We start from the raw sequence: 26526 nt of genomic DNA on the forward strand, positions 1-26526 counted from the left end.
CTTTGTTAGAGGGTTCTGATGCACTGTTGATGTTTGGGATGATCTCTTCAGGTAATACCTTTGCTGATTCAATTAATCGATGGAACCCTTGACTTGTGGTACAGTATTGTAAGTGCAAAATAAAACTTCATGCTGATTTTAGTAATTTTGTTTTATTATTTTATGAATTGAAGTAGAGGCCATTTAAAAAAGTATAAATGATAGTATCACTAATTGACCTCAGGAGTACCTTCTGAGATTCCCATATAGTTGTGTGAAACAAGAAACTACTTAATATTGAGGGAAAACATTAAAAACCTCTTCCAAACATAATTAACTTATTAATCTTGAAAATATGTCCAAAATGGACATCAAGTCTTTAAAAATATTAAATTATTTTTGCTCAGGAAATAGGAAATAAAAAAATTCAGCATTATTATCTTTTTTGTTTAATATGATGTTTAGCATCACTTAAATGATTTAGATTTTGTAAGACAAACAACTGTTGGTTTATGATTAGTTATTAAAAGCATTTCTTTAAGTACCAACTCAAAATCTTAACATTTAGGACAGTTTCAACAAATTTTATGTTTCTCTTTAAATGTTTTTTATAATTCACATTTATGTTAATATTATGATTTTCTTCTGTATATAATAATCTAGTAGCTGATTACTGTTTGGAATAGCATTCTATTCAATCCTGGCAAGGAGCATTTAATTTTGTAGTGATAACGATTAGCATATTAGTATCTTTTTTTTTGCTTGATTTTTACTTAGCTCTGAAATGCATTTTAAAAACAATTATTTGTTCCTGTTTTGTTCATTTAATAAGCATGTATGGAATGCTTACTATAAAATAGGCATTATTTTTGATATTTTAAAAAACAATTTCTAATATTATTGAATACTTTGTGCTGCTAAGTGCTTTAATTAAATTTCTTTTTTAATCCTTACAATCCTGTACTGTGAGATAAGCTTTTTTATTTATGGGGTACTGGGTGAAAAGATGAATGAGTCATAATCCTTGGCCTTGGGGAGTTCACAGTCTAATGGAATAGGATATGGAAAAATCGATAATTTTAATTTTATGGGAGAAATGCTGTAGAAAACCTTTTTTTTTTTTTTTTTTTTAATGCCATGGACCTTCAGAAGAGAAATATATAATTGTGCATGAGGGAATCAGAGAAGGCATCACAAAGCAAATGACATTTGAAATAGATCTTAAATGATAAAGAGAAATTTGCTCAGGGAATGAAGTATCATGACTTCTACTAACTCATGAAGTGATAAAGGGGCCTGGTATTTGGTGGTTCTAGTGGTCTAACTCTGCCTGGCAGGAGTCAGGTGTATATGCTATGTGCGAGTGAGACTGAGTGTGTCAATGAGTGTGTGTGTGTGTGGTCTAGGTCTGGAAGCTTTGAGGAACTAGGAAGGTGGGATGATGAGGCTGGAGAGATATGTTGGAGCCTTATAGTAAAGAGCCTCCCTAAGAAATTTGGAATTTGAAATTAAATTAAAATTAAAGCAGAGCCATGTCACTATTTAAGTCAATATTTAAAAGATGTTTGAAAATTAATAGGAATAACTACTTTAGAATTACTAAGCTGAACCAACAGCTGAATGTATCTGTCATCTATCTTTTTGTAGTTTATTTTCCTATTTTAAAAATGATAAGTTAGAAATATCTTTTACTTCATAAAAACGACTAATTGAGTCTACATTTATTAGAATTAAAGTCTAGAAATGCAAAGAAAATATATTACCATTTTAAGTTCTTTTAACACTGAATATATTTTCCCAATATGCAACCTCATGCTATATAGTCCTGATTTCTGAGCAACTAATCAGTTTGTAGATTGTATAAGAACTTTCATTCATTAACTTTTCTCTTCTATGGCCCACTTTTTCAGCTGTTTCTAGGTCTTACTGTGATTCTGCCAAATGTGAGTCAGGTATGGAGAAAGAGAAAGTATTAATAAAGTATTAATACAAAGTAGCATTTCTTAGAAAGAAGGATGAGAGGATTAAACCATATTAGATTGTCTGTTCCTCTCTATTGAGTTAATCTACTATGTTTTGTTTCTCATTAACATATTAAATCAGATATAACTGGTTGTGTTTCTTCATCGAGTCATGGCAGAATCATTACAAATTGTGCATTGAGTTAGTCTGCTCAGGACGATGCATTATTGAGACTAGTCTCTCTAGCACCACAAAGGAGGTGGAGATGATGGAAAAGCAATGAGAGTTAAAGATAGAATAATCCTTCTGTAGTGGCTCATCACGTCCAAGGAATTGACAAGTTGGAAGGGGATTCTTAGGGACAGAGTTTAGCTGCTGGAACCACTTGGTAGGTAGCATTAATTAAGTGACCAGGAGTTCAGATGCTTAGGAGAGAGGGCACTATCATGCAATGAAGCAAATAAGAAAACTTGAGATTCTAGGGAGTTTACTCAAAATATACAAAAGTTGGGTTAAGTTAAGAAGTGATTACTGTACACTGAGAGGAATGAGTTCTATAAGAAAATAAGTGATCTGTAAGATGATTTGGACAAGATCTCTAGGCAACACTGTTCATTGAGTAAAAGGTAAACTTAGTAAATTTTGAAAACTTAAAAGTTACAGTATAAGGATTTACATAGAAAGCATCAGATTCTTGATATTATTCGGAACTGTAAGCATAGTTCTCTGTCTAATAATTTGCTTCTTTGCTTCCTCCTCACAAATCTCTATGGGTCTACTTTCCAGGTTCTTTTTCTTTCTTTTTTTTTTTAAATTAAATAAAAAGCTTTTAAAGGGTGAGAAGCTGAACTGTGTTACAGTCTTAACAAAGGCCTATGTTCAGCATCTAGGAAGCTGAGATGGCTTTTCAGAGTTGTCTTGAGTTGGGGCAGAGGCTAGGCCTTTAGATCTCCGTAATGCATCAGCTTTTGAGCTTGGGGCCAGGCTTCTTATATTGCTAAGTTGGGGTATGAGCCACCCAGGAAAGGGGCATGACTTAGAGTGAGGCAGCTCTTTTCAGCTGAGATGATAGTCTCTGGAGAGTGCCAATCAAGGGCTGTATGCTGTCATTTGAATTGGTATTCTCCTAAAGGTAATGTTCTGTTTCTCTTTGGTTGCTTTCAAAATTTTTTTCTTTGCCTTTATTTTTTAAAAGTTTAATTATGATGTATTTTCATAGGGATTTCTTTCAGTTTATTTTATTTGGGTTCAGTTCATGAATCAATTGGTTTACCTCACTCATCATATTTGTGAAGTTTTCAGCCATTCTTTCTTCAACTACTTCTCTGACCCTCTTTGCTTTCTCCTCAACTTCTAGAATCTTTTGTTTTTGTCCCGTAGGTCCCTGAGGCTCTCTGTTCATTTTAGGAGTCCTATTTAAATATTTTATTTTAGTAGGCTAAACTCTGTTTAGGTTGAACTCACAGGTCCTGGACTGCTTTAGTGAGCACCACTTTCAATGAAGGTGTTTTTTTGGCTTGAGGTAATTAAAGTGGGTGGGGTTCCCAGTAGTCCCTATTAAGGTTCTGCCTCCCGGAGCAGACTGAATTTTCTGAGGCAGGCCTTCCTGGTGCTTCTGGGTGGGGAAAAAAACATCTCTGTCCTGACAGAATGAGAATGCTTTCTGGCTGCTTTCTGCACCTGGCAGTTTACTGTGGTGGGGACCTTCCTCCTTTGCTAGCTCTTCTCCCTCACCCGCTCCCTTGATGTTTCTTGGTGGGAGAAGGATTCTCAGGCGTGGTGGGGAAGAAAAACTTTATTTCCAGCATTTACAATTGTGCTTAGTGAGGGAGAGCAGAAGAAAAACAGAACAGGAGGAAGCAAATCTATGCCATCTTGTCTGGACTGGAAGTCAGAGAGGACAAATTTTGGAAAATATAATATCATAACGTACCAACAACTTTTAAAATAATACTTTTTTCTTACAGGATTTTTAACACTACGATTCTGTTTAAATATTAAATACATTAATTATGTTAGAATATTTATAATTTATAGATTTATTTTCTATAATTATCTAATTTTTCTACTTTGATCATCTTTTTATTCTCAGCACTTATCCCGGAACGCCCACACAGTCACAATGTCTGCTTAACAAATGGCTGTTAAATAATTAAATTATAACTTATCTTTTTAAAAGTGATTAATTGAAGCACAGAGGTTTTGGTGACCTGCCCAAAAATATATAACTAGTTACTGGTGAGATTAGGGATTAATATTAAATATTTTTTTAGTAGATACCAAATCCATTGCATCTGGAATATTATATAGAAATTCTTTTATTAACTGTTGTTGCTTCTATTTTATTTTTGATTCAGTAGTCCCCTATTATCTGTGGTTTTGATTTCCACGGTTTCAGTTACCCATGGTCAACTGAGGTCCAAAAATATTGAATGGAAAATTCCAGAAATAAACAATTCATGAATATTAAACTGTGCTCCGAACTGAGCGGTGTAATTAAATCTCAAGCCTTCTTGCTTTGTCCCACCCAGGATGTGAATCACCGCTTTTGTATGGTGTCTCTACGCTCTGGACACGGTGTCTCCATGCTGTATGCATTCCCCACCTGTTAGTCACTTTCTAGCCATCTTGGTTTTCAGATGGATTGTTGTGGTACTGAAGAACTTGTGTTCAAGTCACCCTTATTTTACTTAATAGTCACCCCAAAGTGCAAGAGTAGTGATGCTGGCACTTTAGATATGCTAGAGAAGCCATAAAGTGCTTCCTTTAAGTGAAAAAGTGAGTACAGTAAGAGATTCTGAGAGAGAGACCACATTCACATAACTTTTGTTACAGTATATTATTATAATTATTGCATTTTATTATTAGTTATTATTGTTAATATCCTACTGTGCCTAATTTATAAATTAAGCTTTATCATAGGTATGTATGTATAGGAAAAAATTATAGTATACATATAGGGTTTGGTACTATCCTTGGCTTCAGACCTCTGCTGGGGGTCTTAGACTGTAACCCCCGTAGATAACTGGGGACTATTGTATTTGGATACCTCAGAATGAAGTTAGAAATGCAACTATTTTTAGTAAGTATTATTTAGTTATGCTGTGAGATTTGTTAAATAATAACAATTTAAAAAAGCCTCTGTAGCCAGTAATCAGCATCTCACCAATGATAATACTTTTGTCTGAGATTAATATCAAGTGCTTTTCAGTGCACCAGAATAAAATTAATCTCTATTATAGAATCCACAGCTGGCCTGATGGAACTGTAATAACAAAAGTAATTGGTATTTTTTGATAGTCACAGGATGCAAATTATAATTTGTTTTCTGTATACAGAAAAAGCGGGTCTGCTTTGTAAATGATTAAACTTGATATTGATATAGAATTATATTTTTCTGTGTTTCAGAAGAGATGGGGTTTTTTCGATGCTTGTCATTTACATAAACAAAATAATGTATTATTATATCGTTGAACAATGTAAAATTTTATTGCACATTAATAGAAGGCAAGCATAATTTGAAATATAATTATTATGTTTATATAACTTAGGAAGGAGAAAAATTATTATGGTTTTGATTTGTTACCTCAAGTTATCAAAAAGTTTCTTAATTTGATAATCCTAAATTCAAGAATGAGGAGTACTTATGATAAAAATTTTAGGACAAAGGACAGCTTTTATTTTATTATTTTTATTTTGTGTATTTTACTATAAGCATTCAAAATTTTCAGTTAGGCAATTTGCATTTATTTGGTGAAAGCAAAATTTTAATATTCTATTATTTTAATAGATTTAACTTAGTTCAAGTTGAAAGCCTTATTAAGAATTATATATCTTCATTGATATTAATGCATATATAATTATTCAAAATCACACTTAGAATTTTCAGTTTTTTGACTGCCAATTTTTAATGTTATCAGTTTATTCAATGTAATGTTTCAAAGGATTTTTTCTTTATAGACAATTTCAGATTTTATGACATGGAAGTTGCTGATTATTATAATAGTGTTTGTAAATGACATCAGGAAAGTATAGCTAAAGATATTTAAATTTTTATAATTTTAAGTTATAATGTATATAAATACTATCCATTTTAGTCACTAATTTTATTAAAATTAGATTAAAAAACTGGTAATAATACCTTTGATATTAGTATTATTTTAATACATTGTTTATCATGGGCATTGGATATCCATCTGTTTTGAAATAATTTGAGAGAAATGAAATAATTCCTAAGAAATAATCTGGCTTACTGTAAAATAGTTAAATGTTAGATAAAAGGGCTCAAACATTGGGTTGAATACTTATTTTTCAGCCTATGACTTTGGAACATGCAATTTCGTGTCACTGTAGCCTTTGTTTTCTCATTGGTTTTAGGAAAAATAGAATTCCCACTTTACAATGTTGTTTGGAAGTTGATCGATACCATGCAGACCAACTCAACCATTGCCAATAAATAACAGATGCTCAGAAAATTGTCATCATGATCTATTTGTATATTCTTTTTTTTATTTGTGATAATGGGTATATTTTCTACTATGATAAGCTTACCAAAATATGAGTCAGCTTACCTACTGGCTTGGTGATTCAGAGAATGACTTTCTGATAGAAATGAATCATATAAGAACTCATTTTAAATTTTTCATAAGTTTGTCATGTCACAAGGCCAAATTTAGTGCAAGTAGTTAGATCAGATCTGCCTGATGATCCAAGTTTTACGTTAGCCAGCTCATGTCTTCTGTGACCCAGAACACTGTAGTTGTATAATAAGACATTAATGAGCTGGAAGAAAAATCTTGCTTTAAAATAATGTGTTTAGATTGGAAAATAAAAACATGGAAACATATGTTCTATTGAATTTTCTTTAATGTAAATAAAATCAGCCTTGTTAGAGAAAGACTTCATATTCTATAGTATTTTTAAAAAGAAAAGAAATAGTTGTACTTAGCCTTGAAATCCATATTGAGCTGAAGTATTCTTACATCTCTGTTTTTGATAAATTTGTCTTCATATATTTCTAAAAAATTGATATCTTCCAAATTTCTTTATCTTTAAACTTTAGAAGTATATTTTAAATTTGAAAAGAATAAAAAACAGCAGAAACTTTTATTCTCTTATCTTTTTAGCCAAGTTTTTAGTTTGCTTTGAAGTTCAAGACCTGTCATAGTTTGTACCTAGCAAACATTAAAGAAAATGGTTAAAGAAGCTCGCCATAAGTTGAGATGGCTATTTTATTTTTACATTAAAAACAGAATGATTAAATCAATCCAAAATTTGACAATGTATTTTAAGGTATAAGTATTTTATATTTTAATCAGAAGCAATCCAATGAACCTCATCTACATATCAAGACATTTTGATCCAGATTGTTTATTGGCAGACATCAAATGATTCTGATATTTTATGTGCTTTTCAGGCTATACTTATGAATGCTAAATTTTTGCTAATTTTGACTTATTGTAATTTACAAATTTTAAAACAATTATTAAATTCTTAAATTTGAAAAATGCATCTGCTCTTTTACCCATCAGTACTTTGGAGGATTTGTTCTCTAGGATAGAAATACCAGTATGTAGGAATACACACATACACGTACACACATATACATTTTTATTCGAGCATTGTCTACAGTGGCAAAACTGGAAACAACCTAAGTGCTCATCAATAAGGGGAGTGGTTTTACTCAAACTTTGAAAAATTATAGTATATTATTTTATTAGTTAGAGACCTTCATATATTGATAAATGAGAAAATTATGTTGCATGTTCATTTTTATAGTCGAATCCATTATTTGTTTTTTTAAAATTTTCAGTTGTAGAGACTTGCTTTAATTTGCATTTTTTTCAGCTTTATTGAAATATAATAGACAATTAGTAGCTTAGATTTATATTGTACAGTTCAATGAGTTTTTTTAAATTATAGTTGGCATACAATAATATGTTAGTTTCAGTTGTACAGCAGAGTGATCAGAGATCTAAATAACTCACAAAGTGATAACCACACTGAATCTAGTATCTTTCCTCACACTTATGTATTTATTACATTATTAACCATTTTACTTATGCTACACTTTATATCTTCATGGCTATTTTGTAACTATCTAATTGTACTTCTTAATCCCTTTCACCTTTTTTGCCACCCCCAAACTCCCTCTCATTTAATAGCCCTCAAAATATTCTCTGTATCTATGAGTTTATTTCCATTTTTTTTTTGTTGTTATTTTATTCTTTAGGTTCCACATGTATGTAAAATCATGCGATTTTTGCTTTCTCTATCTGACTTATTTCATTCAGTGCAATACCCTTTAGTCCATCAAGGCAATATCTTTTTCCATCCTTTTCCTTTTAGTCTGTGTGTGTCTTTTAATCTGAAGTGAGTCTCTTGTAGGCAGCATATGTAGGGGTCTTGTTTTCTTACCCATTAAGCCACTCTACTTTTGGTTAGAGCACCTAATTCTTTTCCATTTGGGGTACTTGTTGATAGGAATGAAGTTATTACCGTTTTTTATTCATGTTTGTGATATATGTGTTATGTTCTTAAAGTTATCTCTTTAACATTTTCTGTAATACTGGCTTGGTGGTAATAAATTCCTTTAGCTTATTTTTATCTGGGAAGCTCTTTATCTGTCCTTCAACTCTAAATGATAACTTTGCTGGATAAAGTATTGGTTGTAGATCCTGGATTTTCATCACTTTGAATAGTTTGTTCCAAGCCCTTCTGTTCTATATAGTTTTGTTTTTTTTGTTTTGTTTTGTTTTGTTTTTTGAGAAATCAGCTGCCAGTCTTATGAGTGCCCCCTTGCAGGTAATGAACTGCTTTTTTCTTGCTGCTATTAAGATTACCTCCAATTTCGTTCTTTTTTCTCAAGATTATGCTCTTCAGGGTCTTTTGTAGTTCTAGTTCTGTGAAAAATGTCATTGGTATTTTGATAGAGGTTGTACTGAATCTATAGATTGCTTTTGGTAGTATGGACATTTTATTAACAATATTAATTCTTCCTGTCCATTATCATGGTATATATACTCATTTATTTGTATCTTCAATTTCTTTTTTCAGTGTCTTATAATTTTCTGAGTTCAGGTCATTTATGAAGGAGTCATTATTTACTATTAAAACTCTCTTACCAGTCCAAGAAATATGACTTTCCTTTTCCTTTCTCTCTCATTTCCTTGTCTTCCTGTCATTTCCTTAGTTATGTATTTAACACATATTTATTTAATAGCTACTCTGTGCCAATAATTGTGCATGGTACTGTTAATACCAACAGACAGAGCCTCGTAACTTCATGGATTTTACAGCTTAATAAATACAATTCTATGCATTTCCTTTAATCTCCAAAGAACCTTTGAGGTTCTTTGTCTCAATCTTCCTACTTATTTATTATGTTGAGAATTCTCTTTTGTCTTATTTATTTAATTAAAGTGGAATCTAAAATAACTTTATTTAAATTAACTTCCTGTTTCATTATTAGAGAGAAATAAAGATTCCATAATATATGAGAAAGATGCAATTAGAAAACTATGCAAAACATTTTTTTAAAAGGCACTGTCTAGTTTTATTGAAACAAATTTGTCTCCCCAAGAAGTGTGTAAATGAGGATACATGTTCAGGGTTATATTTTAATCATGCGAAAGTATATCATATTCCCTCACATAAGTACATCTTCTGTTTTTTAAAATGAGAATTGGTTTGTATTTAAAACCTTTCTAGTCAAAAACAAGTTAAAACTGCTGTTCTAGTGTTTTGTATCATTACAACCACAAAGCTAATTCATTTCAAATTCATTTTTTTTTTTCCTATTTAGATATGCTTATTCACTCTTTTGGAAAGCCCCAGACTGGGTTACTTAAGTAATCCCATTTTTGTAGCTTAGCCAGTGTTATCATTATTAAAATTACAACTGACTCATAACAGTGTCGAGAAAGATGACTGCTAAATAGAACCATGTGCTGATTTCTCTCATTCTGCTTTAGTTGCATTACTTTACAGAGATATAGGGACTGCCAATGCTTTAGTTCATCCATTAATAATTAAATTAGATAGGATAATGTTTGGTAGACTTTATAAACATGTATTTCGTTACCATCTTCAGATGTGATTTCTGAGGGTAAAAATATATATGTATATATGTATGTGTGTGTATATATTTATGTATACATATATATTTGAAATTTTAAATTGACAGTATTTTATGATAGTCTGATTGTACTCAAGTTTCCTAACATCTTTGATCCTCTTTAACTTTTTGCTTTTGTAAAAAGAAGAGTTGGACAAATTAAGTGGTTTTCCTCCTAAGTTGCAGTATTCTTAGAAGTCGCTGAGCACCCAAAATGATAACTATTAAAGCCAGATTGGCAAAACAGGGACAACTCTAGCTTCTTTCCTATACTTCAGCCAGAGTAATTCTGTTGTATTTCTAATACTCCCAAGTGAGTTTTCCAATTCCTTATGCCCTTTTACCTATTTGTCAACAGTAGGGCTTGTTGTATTCTATTTTCGGCTTCACAATGGGTTACAGCTTATACAAACCATGCAGACCCTTGAATCTGCAGTAAGTATGAAATGGGAAAGAATCAATCATGTATTTATGCCTAGTTTCTACATGTGAGGTACTTAAGCCTTTTCTTAATTTTTTATTTGTCAACTTCAAAGCAGGAAACGATAGCATTGACCCAATGGCATTCCATTAATTTTGTTTAGAAGGTGTAAATCTAGTAAAGCATGAACAGAGAGCTGCTGCCAAATTGATGGCTGTATTTGTCTGTGTAGATTGTATTTCAACAGCTGTCAGTTGAGATGGTTGCTCCCTGTATAAAGTGGTTCTGTAGTTATGCGTGTGCTTGGAATTTTAATCTTAGCACTTCCTACTTTGAGTTTCAAAGTGTAGGGGATATAATGTGTGCCATTCTAAAGAGTGATATTTTGGCTTTTGTATCTTTTATGATAACATGTTGTGAATGATATAGTGTTTTAAGTAGAGCTCCTGGGGAAGGTTTTACCAATGATAATTTTGACATCTCATGTGCTTTATTGTAATAAGGAAGCAGAATAAATAAACTAAACTAGGTGGTCAGAATCCTGTTAAGATGAAAGCAACTATAATTTGCTTTATAATGATGAAAAGCAAACAAAAATCCTGCACAAATAATTTTAATCAATGTTTAAAGATTAGTCTCCCAGGCTATTACTTGTTTGACAGACAGTGTTGAGTAGGGGTAGAAATGAAGCGGGAAAACAAATAATTACTGTAAATATAATAGGAATTACTGGGCAAGAATAAAAAATTGTTCCAAACATTTTATCAGGCCAATTTGGCTTATAATCAGCATGGGTCACCTCTCCCAGCTCTGGATTATTTCACAAATAAAATTATTTTAGACTCAAACTGCAGAAGTTATTAAGTATGCTAAATTACAATATTGGTACATGTTAGGTTAGCTTTATTTGTTTGTTTTTTAAGGTTTTTGAATAGAAAGTCATTGCATCAGAAACCATCAAATCTAAGAGAAGTCTTCTGATCCAGCAGGCCCCAATATAAGGCATAGGTGCTGCCATTTTAATTCTTCCTATCCCACTCTGTGACCAACATTGTCATTACTAATTGACCATAGTTCTCTTTTTCACGGAGCCTAGATTTAGCCTCAGCAACTTTCTGAAATTAGAGGTAGAGACACTCTCTTGTAATTAGTGATTCAAAATTGTTTGAAACTATTCATAATTGTTTCTAACTTTCCTGGTGGAAGAAGACAAATAAGGTATTTGACTACTATTTTCCCTAATCACCTAGCTATTTAGTGACTGAGGTAGAATTAAAGCAGAGATTACCTAACTCTCAGTTTAGTATTTTTTCCCTTACCCTATATAGACTAAAAAGAATTTTTAGATTTTAGGAGGAAAAGTGCTTTAGTTTTCTGATAAATTTTAGCTTTGTCTTACATTTCTAATAATGTTATACGATACATTCCATCTAGGAACCTCCAGTAACGGAAGATGACCTATAGTATGTGGTAATCTTATTTTTCATGGTTTGATCTACAATTTAATTATAATTATATTCTTAAAAAGATAAGTTTTTTTTTTTTTGCAGGAAGATAGTGTAATATTCTATTTCTCCTCTGAAACTAACATAAAATAATGACATTATTTAGGCTAATTATCCCAAGGAAAGGATTTCTGCATTGCATTCATTTTTTTGTTTGTTTTGATCATGTAAAATAAATATTTACTCTTAAGGAAATTTGATAATTTTAATTTAAAAAGTTAACAATTTATTATAAACTTTTTAAAAATTAAACATTTGCTTAAGACATTACAAATAGATTCCCCATACTTGCCATTTTGAAATCAGATTTAGGTAACCCTTTTTCCCATTTTATGTTCAACATCATTTTTATTTTATAAACAGTGAAATGTTCATCTTCTTGACTTATTACTTTTTGAGGAGAAAAAAGTACAACACACAGATTCATTAACTTGTAATGGCTCATTTTAATTTCTCATTGAATCAGTCTTTGAGACAAATCATGTAGCTTGATTTTTTCCTCCATTTCCTTTAGTAATAGAAGGGGCATTTTATTTGGGAAAATATGAATGAAAATAGTGTTGGTTAGTGAACATGCTCAGAGAAGAGAGTTTAAAATCATATTTTAGAAGGAGTGGCATTATGCTCATAAACTTCAAGTTTTCTTTGTTTCTTTTCTTACATTTTTTTTCTGTGAAACTAGGAATAACAAGAGACATGTCTAAAATTTTCTGTAGTAAGGGCGTTACAAAGAGACATAAATATATTTCATATATTGTTAAGCACTAAATATTTCCAAATAAACTTTGAGTTTCTTTAACAGCCCTTAATTTTATGGGAGGAAGAAGGCCAAGTTTTGCTCTTCATAAACACTTTAGTGAAGAAATACCTCTTATGTGTCAACAAAGAAATTGGACTAAACCTGTGAATTATCTCATTTTTAGAAAACATGTATTGAGAGCTTATTAGATGAAGGTCAAACTATTAAACTCAGACTTTATCTGTAGGGGCTTCTTGTCTAATTGGGATATACCTCAATTTATTGGAGATAATTAGGTAGAAATTAAATGATTATTAAATTTAGACACACAAAAACCATCTTCATCTTTGTAAATGGAAGAAACAATGTTAATTTACCAGAAGAATAAATGTTGAGAATCAGTTATATAATTATAGGATGCTTTGTGAAGGTAATCTTAGAAATTATAATAAAGGTTTACTTTTATTTGCCTATATTTATATCACTTTTATTGAAGAAAATTGCCTTGATTATTTTGCTAATAAAATAAACATTTTATTTTTTATTTTTAGAAAACAGGAATTGATAAAGTAGACTTAAATTTGATAGATTCTTTAGAAAAAATCATTATCACGATTATAGTTACTAGAATTGCTTTGAATATATTTAAGCAGCTTATATTAAGATTCTATTACATGTATAATACACATGAAGTGGTAGTGTACTATGTAGAATCCCACAATTCTATAAAATAGTTCTATGTTGAGATTAAAATATGACCAAATATGCTTATCTAGACATGAGCACACACCTGACATGAATTGTCTTGATGGTTCTCCGGACAGATATTCCAGTTCCTACACCACTCCCACTCATCTGCCCACATCTATTGGACAAGTGCCTGATTAAACAGATGGGCTTTGGGCTATGCTCTCAAAACAGGCAGCCTCCACCTTTATTGAGCAAAACACTGGGCGAAAGTAGATAGTATTGTGTTATCGTGCTTCTGGGCATGATAATTTGAGTGAAAAGCTACTATTCATTATAGTTGTTGGAAATACCTTTTTCTTTATGAATGTATATGTGAAAATTGAGGATAATAGAGTTTCAGGAATCTAGAAAACCTATAGGTAGGGAAGTAGTTCTCAGTCAAATATAAAAGTAAAAAAAGAAAAAATCAGGAGTGTGAAATGCCATGTAGTTTTATAAATGCATGTAGCTAAGATTTTAGAAAATGTTTGATTAGCCAAGAGACACCAGTTGATCATAAAATTTCCCCATAATTAAGGGGTATGGGAGCAAAACAGAATTTGCAACATCTTTCCCAAGTGCCCCTAATGAAACAAGTTACCATTTGAATAGTTACTAAGTTTGATTTGGGGCAGAACATTAAGTCCTGGCTACTGTCTAGGTAAATACTATATACTTTCTCACTGTGAAGTGAGAGGGATTTGGAGATCTGTGGTGATAGAGTGGCAGAAGACCATGATATGTGAAGTGAGTTTTGTTTATGGTTGAGTAATGACATTGCTATTCACTCCATGTTTGTGACAAAAGCACTGGGAAGAAGACAAGAGCAGCAATTAGATGGTCCTATACTTGGAAGATTATACAAAACAAGATTTGATGCTCTAATATTGAATGTTGAGAATATTTTCAAAGGCTTTTGCTCTCCATTCATTTTTATAATATTTTAGTGTTGTAATAATTAGGAACCCATCACATATTTAACTTCCTGGAATAAAAATATGGGCATTTGTTCTTAAAATGATCCATTAGTTATTGATGGAATCAATATTTGCTTCTCTTAGTTGTGGCAATACATGGTCCTGTGGACACCACATTAAATTCAAGTTAAAGACTCCTATTCTTCTTTCCTAAATGATTTATTTAATCTTTTGGTAGAAAAAAAAAAAAAAGGAATCATGGTTGCCACATACTTTCTTATATTGCTATATGATTTCTTTTTTTTCTTTCTTTTTTAATGGCATGAGATAATACCTATGATATAAGAACTCTATGGAATAAAGCTCAGTGCAGTATATCTTGGCTTGTTTTCTGGCTATTGTAATGACTAGATAAAGATAGGCATAAGGTTTCTTAATACTTCAGCAGAAACCTACAATGGAACTTTATGAAAATTTGACCTCTTGAAAAAAATCCAAATGGAATTATCTTATATTTTGCTTATGATTTAGCTTCTATAAATGTGTACTAGAGTAATAGATAACTGGGTAAGAAATGGCACAGCATTGTTTTATAAACATGCTTAAGATTTATTGCCTTCAAATAAAAAGTTAATGTGAAAAGTAACAAATTTGATACTATTTAAGAGTTCTTACTGCAAAGTGTCTTGAGATAGCTTTATTTGATGGTGTTTAAGTCAATCAAAATTAGAATTATACTTTCTTATTACATTATCCTTTGAAATCATTGAGATTGCCTAAATAACATTGTTCTATCTCTACCTAATAAAATGAAGAACTCAGAAGATTAATTTAGATAAAGAATGGAAAATACAAGGATAACAACATGTACTTCATTTTATTAGTAGGAATTATATTATAAAGATAGTTATTTGAAGAGAAAAAAGATAAAATAGTGAAATATTTTAATATTCACACCATCGTCAAGCAGTTTTAAAGGCCGTTTTTATATAAAAATATGTTTGTATTTATAAGAGGTATGATAATTATTTTTATTAAACTATCTGTCATATTATATCTTTATATATTATTTAATGTCTTTTGTTTTCTTTTTTCTTGTCTTTTAAACAGCAAATGCCAGTCTCCTTGGAGGAGGAGGTGGTAAGTCCTGAATATCACTTAAAATGTATTTTTATTTCTATTCCAACCACAAGATGTTAAGTTCTGTGATACTTTAAAGAAAGTTAATTTGGCTATAATTATCAATCACAAAAATGATAATCTTGTAGAAAATAATTTATAATTGAAATATTTTAACTGTCTTTGAAATATGTGGAATACTATATTTCTTCTTTTCAAACTTTGTATTTCTACCTTTGGCATAAGCTGTAACAACTGTAAGCTATTGAGATGAGCACACATATAGCAGATGACAGAGTCATCAATACATTTGGAAAGTTGTGATTTGGGGTTTGTTTTTCGTCATAATGACTTTAAAAAAATTATGACTGCAGTCTGAGAGCTTAATATATCAGCTACTTATTGATGTGAAAAACAAAAAAGAAATTGGTATTGACATTTTGCTTTTTCTTTGGGCCCGTTTAGAGGAAAAAAGAAAGAGATCAAAGTGAGATGGGGAAGAAAGAGATTCCTGCACTGAGAAGTTGTTTTGATGCTAAAATCTTGTAACTATTTATTATTTTTGTTTCTAGGTTGAAAGATAAAAGCTTTCCTAGCCCCAGTTTATAAAATACAGTAGGTGAGGAAAAAAAGTATACAATAGAATAGGGTCCTTTTTATTTTAGACCGAGATTGATATAGTTTTTTTTTTCACTTTTTCACTTTATCTCTCTCCCTCTCTTTTTCGCTCTTGCTCTCTCACTTCATGTATATGACTGAATTAAATAATTATCAGAGCTTTAGGCTTTCAAAAATTCCATGGACTTCATCAGAAGTTTTCAGTGTAAATTTTATTTGGCAATTAAATTTTTAACAATTGTTCCTATATAAGAATCAATAGATTTTTAAAAATAGAATCTTGGAAATAGGAATAATAGAAAACAGTTTAAAGTAGAAAGTTTTCTTCATATCGTCACATATTAATTCATGTTCTATGGCAGAGTATTTCTTTTTGTTTCTTCCCTAAATTTTTTTAGAAAATATAAGTCTACAGGGTTTCTTTTATTAAATATATATTTTTGTATTTTTTTTAATTGCAGTTGGTATACAATATTGTATGTTTCAGGTATGCAACATAGGGTTAGATATTTATATAACTTATGAAGTGATCACTACAATAAATCTAGTACACCATACATAGTTATTACAACATTATTGACTATATTACTTATGCTATACTTTACATCTCCAAGATTATTTTGTAACTACCAATTTGTACTTCTTAATCCCATCCCCTTTTTACCTCTCCCAATCTTCCTCCCATCTGGCAACCATCAAAATATTCTCTGTATCTATGAGTTTGTTTCTGTTTTATTTGCTTTTTATTTTGTTATTTAGATTCTACATGTAAGTGAAATCATATGGCATTTGTTTTTCTCTATTTGACTTACTCCATTTAGTGCAATACACTTGAGGTCCCTCCATGTTGTCGAAGATGGCAAGATTTCATTCTTTATTTGATGACTGAGTAATATTTGATGTACCGCTTCTTCTTTATGCATTCATTCATTCATGGACACCCACTCTATGTCTTGTCTATTATAAATAATACTGCAATGAACATAAAGGATTTCTCATCGTAGTTTTGTTGTTGTTGTTATTGCATTTTTGGTAATTATAGGGAAATTTTCCCTTAGAAGTTAGAGTCCCAGTAAATTTTTTTCTCTAGGTTTCATAATATGTTAAGAAAACATTATTAAAATAAATTTCCATAGTGCTGATTTTTTCGTAAGACATATAGTATTTTAACAAATTTGACTATACTGTTAAACAGGATAAAGGAAAGCTAAAATTGAGTCTACATAAGCAAATTCATCAAGTTCAACAAGAGACATTAGGTATTGTTCATGGCTACTTTTAAAAACTGTTTTGACTAATTATATTAGTTAAAATCACTTTAGCTGTCCATAACAGAAAAACTCAAAATAATAGTGTTTTACAGGAGATATCAATATACTTCTGACTCATGTAAAAGTAGTCTAGATGTAAACTAGAATAGTTATGTGGTAATTCAAGCTTTTACTTTCCTACTCTTCCTTGCTAGTGCATGAAATTCAAAGTCTATGATGGCTACCGGAATTCTAGCCATCATAAAGTTGGGGGTCAGGAGCCGTAAAAAAGGCAAAAAAAAAAAATTTTAAAAATTGGTTCCCAAAAGATGAGTCAGTTTTCTTTAAGTAATTTTCTCTGATGTCCTACATTATCCTTAAACTCGATCAAGTGTTCATTCATGGATACATGTAGTTGTATTCTTATCAAAAAAAGTAGTGTTCTGTTTTCTAAGGAAGAAGGGGAAAGTGGAGGTTTTGGTAAGCAATGAGTGGTCCATGTTATAGTGGGAATGCAGGCTAGTTACTGTTCCATAAGTCTTGTCAGGTTGCTTTCTTTCAATATATGTATATATAGTGGGTGTTTATAGAATTAACTCTAGTGATTTGGCTGCATTTCCTAATGGTTCCTCTAACCTGTGTGAAAAGATACATTGTGAATTTTTAGCAATGGCAAGACATTCAAGAATAGGCAAATTCAGTTTTTGTTTCCCTGAAGTATATACTTAACTGTTCCTCCTCTAGATGGTTGATTTTGCTAAATACATTATATGCCATAATTTTTAATTTCTGAATTCTAAAATTAGCAACTCAGCATTATCATAAAGATAAATTAAAAGTATTTAAGATGGATGTAATTTCTTTCATTAAAGTGGGTCACTGACAGGTTTAAATTCATTTATGCAATTCTAGATATACCAAGATTGCTCTGAAGTACATGTCTAATTTTTGGAAATCCATATTTAAAAATTAAATTTAAGGTATATTTTTAGCCTTCTCTGAACTGATTTTTGGCCTTCCGATTCGATGACAAATCTTTTTAATCCTGTCAGTAATACTTTAAAGTAACACCTAATAATCATCCAATAAGGAGCAATTGAATTGCTGTAATTCTCTTGGCTTTAATCGAGGATTCTTTTTATTGACATGAGTTAATAGCCCTTCAAATGCTCTAAAGGGAATAATTCTCTGATTGACTAAACAATTTGATGTAGAAAATTTGACACCACATAAAAAATCATGATAGTACCTCAAATTTTATGTTTTTAGGTCCTCAGGAGGCTTCCCTCAAATTGTATAGAAGGAATACTTGAAATTTAGATAAAATAATTGTATGTAAAATTGTATTGTCCATAAAAATCTTAGCATCTTGTTCTTTTTTGAGTGCTTATAACCAAGAAGAGAGTTCTTCTAAGAGATTTTAAAAATGATCACAATCATCCTCTCAGTTCTGATTTTAAAGTGAATCACTTCACATTGGTATGAATTTTCATCTTTGGGCTAGAGGTCACTTTTTCTAGGAACTTAATGTCAGAGCACAGTTCATTGTAATAAACACAGGAGATGGGGTCACAGCTACCTGGTCTTTTCAGTTGAAACATTTGGCAAAGTAGATCATCTCTGTTTTTATTTTCTAGATTTGTTAAAGTCAGACATACATACTAATTTTTTAAGTAAATAAGTGGCTGGTTGATAGTGACTGGAGTCCACCTTTCAGGAAGCCTTTATGGTACCTGTTTAATGGTTTAATTTCAAACCTTAGAATTTCTATTAATTTTTTATAAGCTTTCCATCACTGCTGCCAATACTACCCTTTATAGCTGTATAGCACATAGATCTACAAAAAAAAACCAAATAATTTTTATTTTTTCATTTAGTCTTTTTATTAGTCCCATATTATGCTGTAGTAAAAAAATAAACTTAAAAACCTTAGTGAGTTAATAAAACAAGGTTTACTTCTTGCTCACATCATAGTTTGAGTAAGATTGGCGGCTCTCCTACTCAGATTGTCATACAGGTGGTAATACAGAGACCCAGACAGACTGCTTTCATATCTTGTAGCTACAGCATGTGATTTGTGACTGCTAAAGATGTCACAGAACAAGAAGGAAGAGCTGAGGATCTTGTGGAATATATTTACAGACCAGTTTGAGAATGGCTTACATCACTTACACTCATGTTTCATGGGTTAGAATTCAGGCAAGTAACCTCTAACATAACTACAAGAAAGTCTGGCAAAAATGGATTCTTCCAGAGTTCCTAGGAGGAGAAAATGGTATGGTGAATACTTAGCACTATCTCTGCTTCTGTACTCAAATGAGATCAATGTCATTTATTATTATTATCATCATCATTATTATTCTTATTAATTTTAGTGGTTGTAGAAACTGAGACTTAGGGAAATTTGGGGACTTCTTTGAGGTTACATAGCTTATTAAGGCAAAGGCTGGATGAAGACAGGTTCTTGACTCCCACTCTAGCATTCTTTGCCTTTGCTTTGTGATTTTTAACATATCTTTGCTCATCAGATTTACTTTTTCTATGCACAGTAGGTAACTTTATTTACACCAGAAAAAATGAATGAGGACAGGAAAACATGAAGCTGAGATATGGATGATGGTTTCCTTGGTTTATTTTCATCAATCTCGAGCTCAATTGATAATTTGAGTGTACATACAATGGCACTGTCTTCTGTTACCTTTGGATTTGCTGCCTAGAATCATATACCTTTTTTTGTATATTTGAGGTTCCATCTTAGAATATGTTTTATTTTACATACATGTTCACTCATCTATGATAAGAATGTTTTACATGAACAAATTCTTGTGATGTTGTACTTTAGAATATATAATAATAAAAGAAAACCTTTGCAATCAGACTTAAATTATGTCAAGAAAGAAAATTAAAATGAAAAAAATAATAATAAAGAGCTAATTCCTCAATTCCTTTCAGATCATTACATAGTAGGCAAGAATAAATTTTACAGTGTCTTCCTTTATATAACGTCTTTTCGTTTTCATTGTCACAATAATTAACGTGAGACCGGAACCTGCTGATAGAACCAAATAGGGAATGCTGTTTTAACCTTATATATACGTACATATATATGACATATGTTTGTATCAATACTGTAACTCTATGCCTTATCCTTGAAGTAATTCTATAGCAGGTTAATTTTAAAAACTCTTAAGTGTAAGCAACTACCACTAAATGAACACTCGGCCTGAGATGGAACATAGGGGAAAGCCATTTTTCTAGAATGAGAAAATAGCGTACGTTATGGCCTTTTCCATCGCTGAAGGTTTCTTGCTGTCTTTGTGCCTCTTAATGTGGGCCCCAAAACTGTCAAGGTTCAGTGGCCTGGGGTTAGTTACTGCTCCTCCGAACTGAAGAGAAAATTTATGACCTGGAAGACAGCAGTGTAGGAAATTGCCCACAATGTATTGCAGAGATACAAATAGATGGTATGCGTAAAAAGGAGAGATAGAGACAGGTAGATAGAGGGAGAACATCCGACATAAATACAGTAGAAATTACAGAAAGTAAGGAATTGAAAGAAAAGCAATATTTGAAGAGATAATAACTAATAATTTTCACAATTGCCTAAGACATAACTTATCTCATAAAATGCACATATTTATTTCCACAGAAGAAAAATTATAACCACATATAGTGAAGCTGTAGAAAATAAAATAGAAAGATAAAAATTTATTTGCTGATAGAACTACTAAACTGTAAACTTGAGTAAGAAGGAATTTAAACCAACCTCCCTCCCCCAAATTAGTATATCATCTGTTATGTTATTATTTTTTTAATAGTTTTTAGCACAGAAAATTTTAAACATATACAAATGTAGCTAGAATTGTATGATGCATTCAGTTTTTTCATCATGCAACTTTAACAGTTTTCAACTCATGGCCAGTATTTTTTCATCTACACCTATCCACTCAAATATCTAGATTATTTTGAAGCAAATCCAAGGATCACATCTGTAAATATTTTATATGTACCTAAAAGGTATGGAGTGTATTTTCTTTATTTTAACACCGTAAAATTATCATTTTTAAACCTGAAAAAATTCCTTAATATTGTCAAATGTCCAGTCAATGTTCATATTATTTCTATTATCTGATAATTTTATTCTAGCAATATGTTTGTTTGAATTGGGATACAAATAAGATTTATATACTGCTTGATTTGTATGTCTTTTAGAATACTTTTAATGTATGGATTCTTTCTCCATATCTGATCTTAGTATGTATCTCTAAAAGTTAGTCGTTCTGTGTGTTTATGCTTTTAGCTGGATATTATTTAAGTTCATTTGTTTCCATTTAGTTTTTGATTTGGGGGTATTATATTTTCAAATGTAGTTTATAACTGTTAAATATGATTTTATATTTATATTTTTGTTTTATAGTTAGCTTTGGGAAAAATGTGAAACTTAAGTCATTTTGTCAAGAAATATTTAGATAGGTAAATCATACTCAAAGATAGAAATAAGTGATTGCAAAATAATTTAAAAACTAGAACACAAGAGCCCTCTTTACAAAAGAAGAAATTCCTTAGTAAAAATTCTGGACTTTTATAAACTTTTCTACTTTCTTTGCCAGCAAGATGGGACCTAAATGCTCAGAAGCACATATTCATACCTAAAAACAAATATTTTACATTTAGGGAGTACTTTACTGCTGTCAGGATATGTCTATATACCTACCTAATATATAGTAACTGTAGCATAATGCTTGTATGGCTCATCTACTTGTATTAAAGATAAAATCTTTCCAAAATTATACAAAGAAAAATTTATTAAGCTCTTATTTTAAATATCCCTTATCCTCAAGAAAACTCTGAATGTGACCTGTAAGTGTACAGCAGGAAATAAAGGTCCAAGCAAAATATTGCAAATCAAGCCTCATGTTGTCTGAGATTATATCCCTTCAATTTATAGGGGAAAATTTAATTATTATTATTATTATTATTATTATTATATGTGTTCTCACTCCACAGTAATACAAGGTGGGGCAATTTCTTTGAAAGCCACTTTTATAATATTTTTAACCTTGGCATGTAATATGAAGGATCCTGTTCCATTCTTTGGAGGTGCCTTCATTGACCTCCAAACGAGATATGCCCTGGGGTATAGGGAGGAATGAATCCTGCCAGTTCTGAATGGCAACAAATCCAAGGTGAAACCAGGAGTCCAGTCACAGACATTGCAGATCCTTGGTCTACTCAGAAAATCTTTTCCTTTATATAATCACTTATTGCTGCAGCCCTATTTTTGGCCAAAAGTCATTAATTGATTTTTTAAATATATTTTTTTATTTTATGAGTTAGAATAAATTTATTATTTTTTATCCCAGTTTCCTCCTCTGAAAAGATAATTATAATGATACATGGCTACTTTATAGAGATAGAATAACTAATTGCTCATTGTAAAGTGCTTTTCAAATACAAAATGTTAGATAAATAGTTATTACTGTAGTGTTAATTATTATTATCTTTATAGTCTAAAACTGAAAGATGAAAGGTGCTGGATAATTGTAAGATTTAGTGATGTTATATCCAAATAAAGAGGAATAACCTGAATTGCTGGATAACAGAAATCCAAATATCCGTATGTGGCGGAGGTTAGTTTCTTTAGTGGGAAGATAATATAGATAATTGTGCTTTAATTAACCTCAAATAATATAAGCCCAAGAATTTTACATATATAGATAGTAGAGTATTCTAGTCGTTAATTTTGCCCTGTGTAATGATGGTTGTTAGGAACTTTTTTTCCCGAGCATTCAAATGCTCCAAGTCAGAAATTATTACATTCTATATACTGTAATAGAATTTTCTAGCTTTATGCAACATCACCAACCCAGAGAAGGTTAGCTAAGCACGTATTTTAGGGCAGAATATATGATGAGGCTATCTCTTAAAACCTGGGAAGAAGAATAACAAAGAGCAGCATTTCCCTTTTCAGGCACTTATTTTGCTACTGGAAAGAAGCAAGAGGTCCCATAGAACAGAATTGATGGCCCATATAATGTGTATGTCTAACAGGCAGCTAGGCCTGAAAGTGGAATGAAGAAAGGAAGAACCCAGAAAAAGCTTATTGGGCACAAAAGGGGAGGAGGGTGTGGAGTGTGCTGTAACTTGGAGGGCAACAGAGAAGACATCGTTTCCTTACAAGGTCCTTGGTCCTGGATCTGAATGGGAGTATTGGAGACTGACAGTCTGGAGCTCAGGGGTCAGCACTGATGTTGATGTTCAGACTGCAGGTGTGAAAAGGTGATGTGAGTCAAGCTCCAGCTCAGCAAAGGTTGAAGCTGCTTAAGTACCTGAATTTCCAAAACTGTCTTTAGCAGCAGGGCTGAACAGAATTTATGTATCAGGAGTGTCAGTGGACTCGACTGTGAGCAACTGGGAAGAAGAAGCAGGAAGACAGAGAAATGCACAATTGGAATATTCTCTACAAGATATTAAATAAGAAGTGATGTGTCAGGGGTTTGTAATTAAAACACTTCCTCTGATTCTGCCACAGGGCGATCTTTGCAAACGAACAAAACAACAACAAAAAACCCTGGTTCTCAGAAATAACTACAAGGTGCGTGAAGTTCCCCTGCTAAGTGAAATATCTATCCCCCAATAGCTTCAACTTCTACAACTTCCTGGAGGTTGAACACACCCAAGGCTTCAGATTCATGAATATAGTATATACGATATCTAATGCTACAGGGTGAGTTTTGTAGGACATAGATCAGAAAGACATTTATGAAGTTCTGACTTTCATTTTCACTATTAGTAGAAAAAGCATAATTCACTAATTTAATTTTGTTAAACTAGGAGTAATTCTACATCTTGGTTAGTCCAAAACCCCTGCTCTGTTCATCAGATAAATTCCTACTCATTCTTCAGATCTCTTTATACTAATATGTACTATATACTAATATAGTATATACTAATCTTCTAGCAGGCCGTCTGCATATGCTAGACACATTAGGATTACTAGCCTCCCAGCTATGTCTCCATCAAGGTTTTTTTCTTTTCTTAGGTAACCATCTCTATTTCCTGTTAATTTATAAGTTCTGCAGTGGCATAGACTATGTCTGTCTTGTTCATTTGCTGTATCCTCAGAACCCTGAAGAGGATCTGACATATAGTAGGCACCTAACAACCAGCTGTTGGAGAGATGAATAAAGGAATGATAATAATAACTAACCTTTAATGAGGTACTGGCTCTGTGCCAGGTACTGTACTAAGGATGGTACACATATTATCTCCCTTAATTTTATCAGTAGTCCTAGGAGATGTATACTATTTGTTCAGAGAAGTTAGGATGATAAAATATTTGTGAACCCAGTATTTTAATTGAGACTGTCCGACTCCACATCCCCATCTTTTAACCACTGAAATGTGAATTCATGAATTTAAATTAACCTGGACTAAATTATGGGAATAAGGATGTAGGCATAGATTTATGTGTCTCTAAGCCCTCTTCTTTCAATTTCTCTGGATAACAAATTTTATTCTTTGAATTTCCATGTCTCATCTCTATATCTAACTCTCATTCTCTGGAAATAGCTCTTAACCTTCAAAGTTATTTCTGGGAATAGAAGAATCCATAATTTCTGGGCTTGTCTGTCCTTCTGTCTGAGAATTATCCCTCAGTTCGAGTGAGCTACAGCATCAATTCTTTAACCCAAGGGTTCTTCCCTATACTGTATTCTGAGCAAATTGTATTTCTCACACTCAGAATTTGTGAGGATTTTGGCATATTTTAAGTAAAAGAAACAAAACATTTTATAGTCAAAATCCTCTTTGACTTCTCAGTTTTATTTCTCTCCCACATGGAGACAATCATTATGATGCATTTGATGTACAACTTTCTATTTATTTGTCATGGTCTATATACATATGTATCTATAAATAATAAGTAGTATTGTTTTGTTTTAAAATTTTGCATAAATACATTATATAGTAGAAGCATTTTAAAGTTTGCTTTTTTCACTAAATGTTTAAACATGTATTCATGTGGCTATAGGGATCATTAATTACAAAATGATTACTATAAGGATACTTTGGTTGAAAGAATGGCCTTATGTGTTAAAATGCATGTCTCCAACATACAAGTCGTGCAAAAATATATCTTCACTATCCTTGTATAGCCAAGTCTTTTTAGTGAAGAAAGATGGACAGGCAGAAGTACTGAATCTCAGCTCCCACAGTTTGATGTGCCAAGGTAGTACATCTGGATAACATGCAGGTTGGTGCTCTTAAATACTGTCTAGGACATCTTTGTATATATCAGGCAACACTAATTTTGTCCTAAAATTAGAAAAATATTTATGTCAATCTTTAGATCCAAAATTTCAAAGGATAGGCCTATGTGTCATTAATCCTTTGTCAAATATTATAAGATGATTTTGATAAAACATCTTAAAAGGTCTCATATTTGGCTATATTCCCTTGAAATGGAGAATTTCATCAACAATTTTTAATATCAAATATGCTCTACATTAGTACTTCTAAACATTAGTGTGCATCAGAATTATCTGAATGGCTTATTAAAACATAGATTACTCAGTCTTTTACCAAAATTTCTAGTTCAATAGGTCTGTGGTAGAATCCAAGAATTTGCATTTTTTAACAAGTTCCCTATTGATGCTGACATGCCAATCCAAAGATTGCACCATGACGATTTCTCTTTTAAATAACAGTAATTAAAGGGTAGACTTTGGGCTGTATTAAATTGAGGAGACTGGTAAATGCTCTCTCTCTCTCTGAAAAGAAAAAAAGGCAATTATAAATTTGGATTAAAAAAAAACACACAACTATTCAGAACTATGGAATACAACAATCTGAGAATTTATGCTTCAGAAACTATTGAACTTCAGGTAAGGATACTGGAAATCTTGGCTTCCTTGCTCCCATCCCCACCTTTCTGGTTTGGTTAGGGTAGAAGTTCTGCCAGGAAGGGGCAGGCTCTTCTGCTGTGCTGAAGAGACTCACTTGACTTGGATGTGGGTGATGATTATGCCCAGCAGAGTTGCCAGTGAATATCTTGGTCTGGCAAAGAGCTAAAGCCTGAGGTTGTAATTATGATTGGAGCAAGCATATTTTGAGCTGAGGTTGACTACATGTGCACCAGAGACCAAGGAGGCTCCATGATTTTTATGTACT

At 31.7% G+C, this 26526-nt stretch overlaps 1 protein-coding gene across 3 annotated transcripts in view; it reads left to right on the forward strand.

Annotated features, from left to right (window-relative positions):
• The window catches only part of MACROD2 (mono-ADP ribosylhydrolase 2), a 1752897-nt gene that overhangs the window by 348231 nt on the left and 1378140 nt on the right, over positions 1-26526 (forward strand). For all 3 annotated transcript variants that reach the window (XM_036229035.1, XM_036229037.1, XM_036229036.1), the window contains exon 4: positions 15479-15508. In XM_036229035.1, coding sequence (XP_036084928.1) covers positions 15479-15508 — 30 coding nt within the window. The remainder of the gene's footprint in view (positions 1-15478; positions 15509-26526) is intronic.

This window comes from Rousettus aegyptiacus, unplaced genomic scaffold (genome assembly GCF_014176215.1).
Source record: "Rousettus aegyptiacus isolate mRouAeg1 unplaced genomic scaffold, mRouAeg1.p scaffold_m13_p_12, whole genome shotgun sequence".
Taxonomy (NCBI): domain Eukaryota; kingdom Metazoa; phylum Chordata; class Mammalia; order Chiroptera; family Pteropodidae; genus Rousettus; species Rousettus aegyptiacus.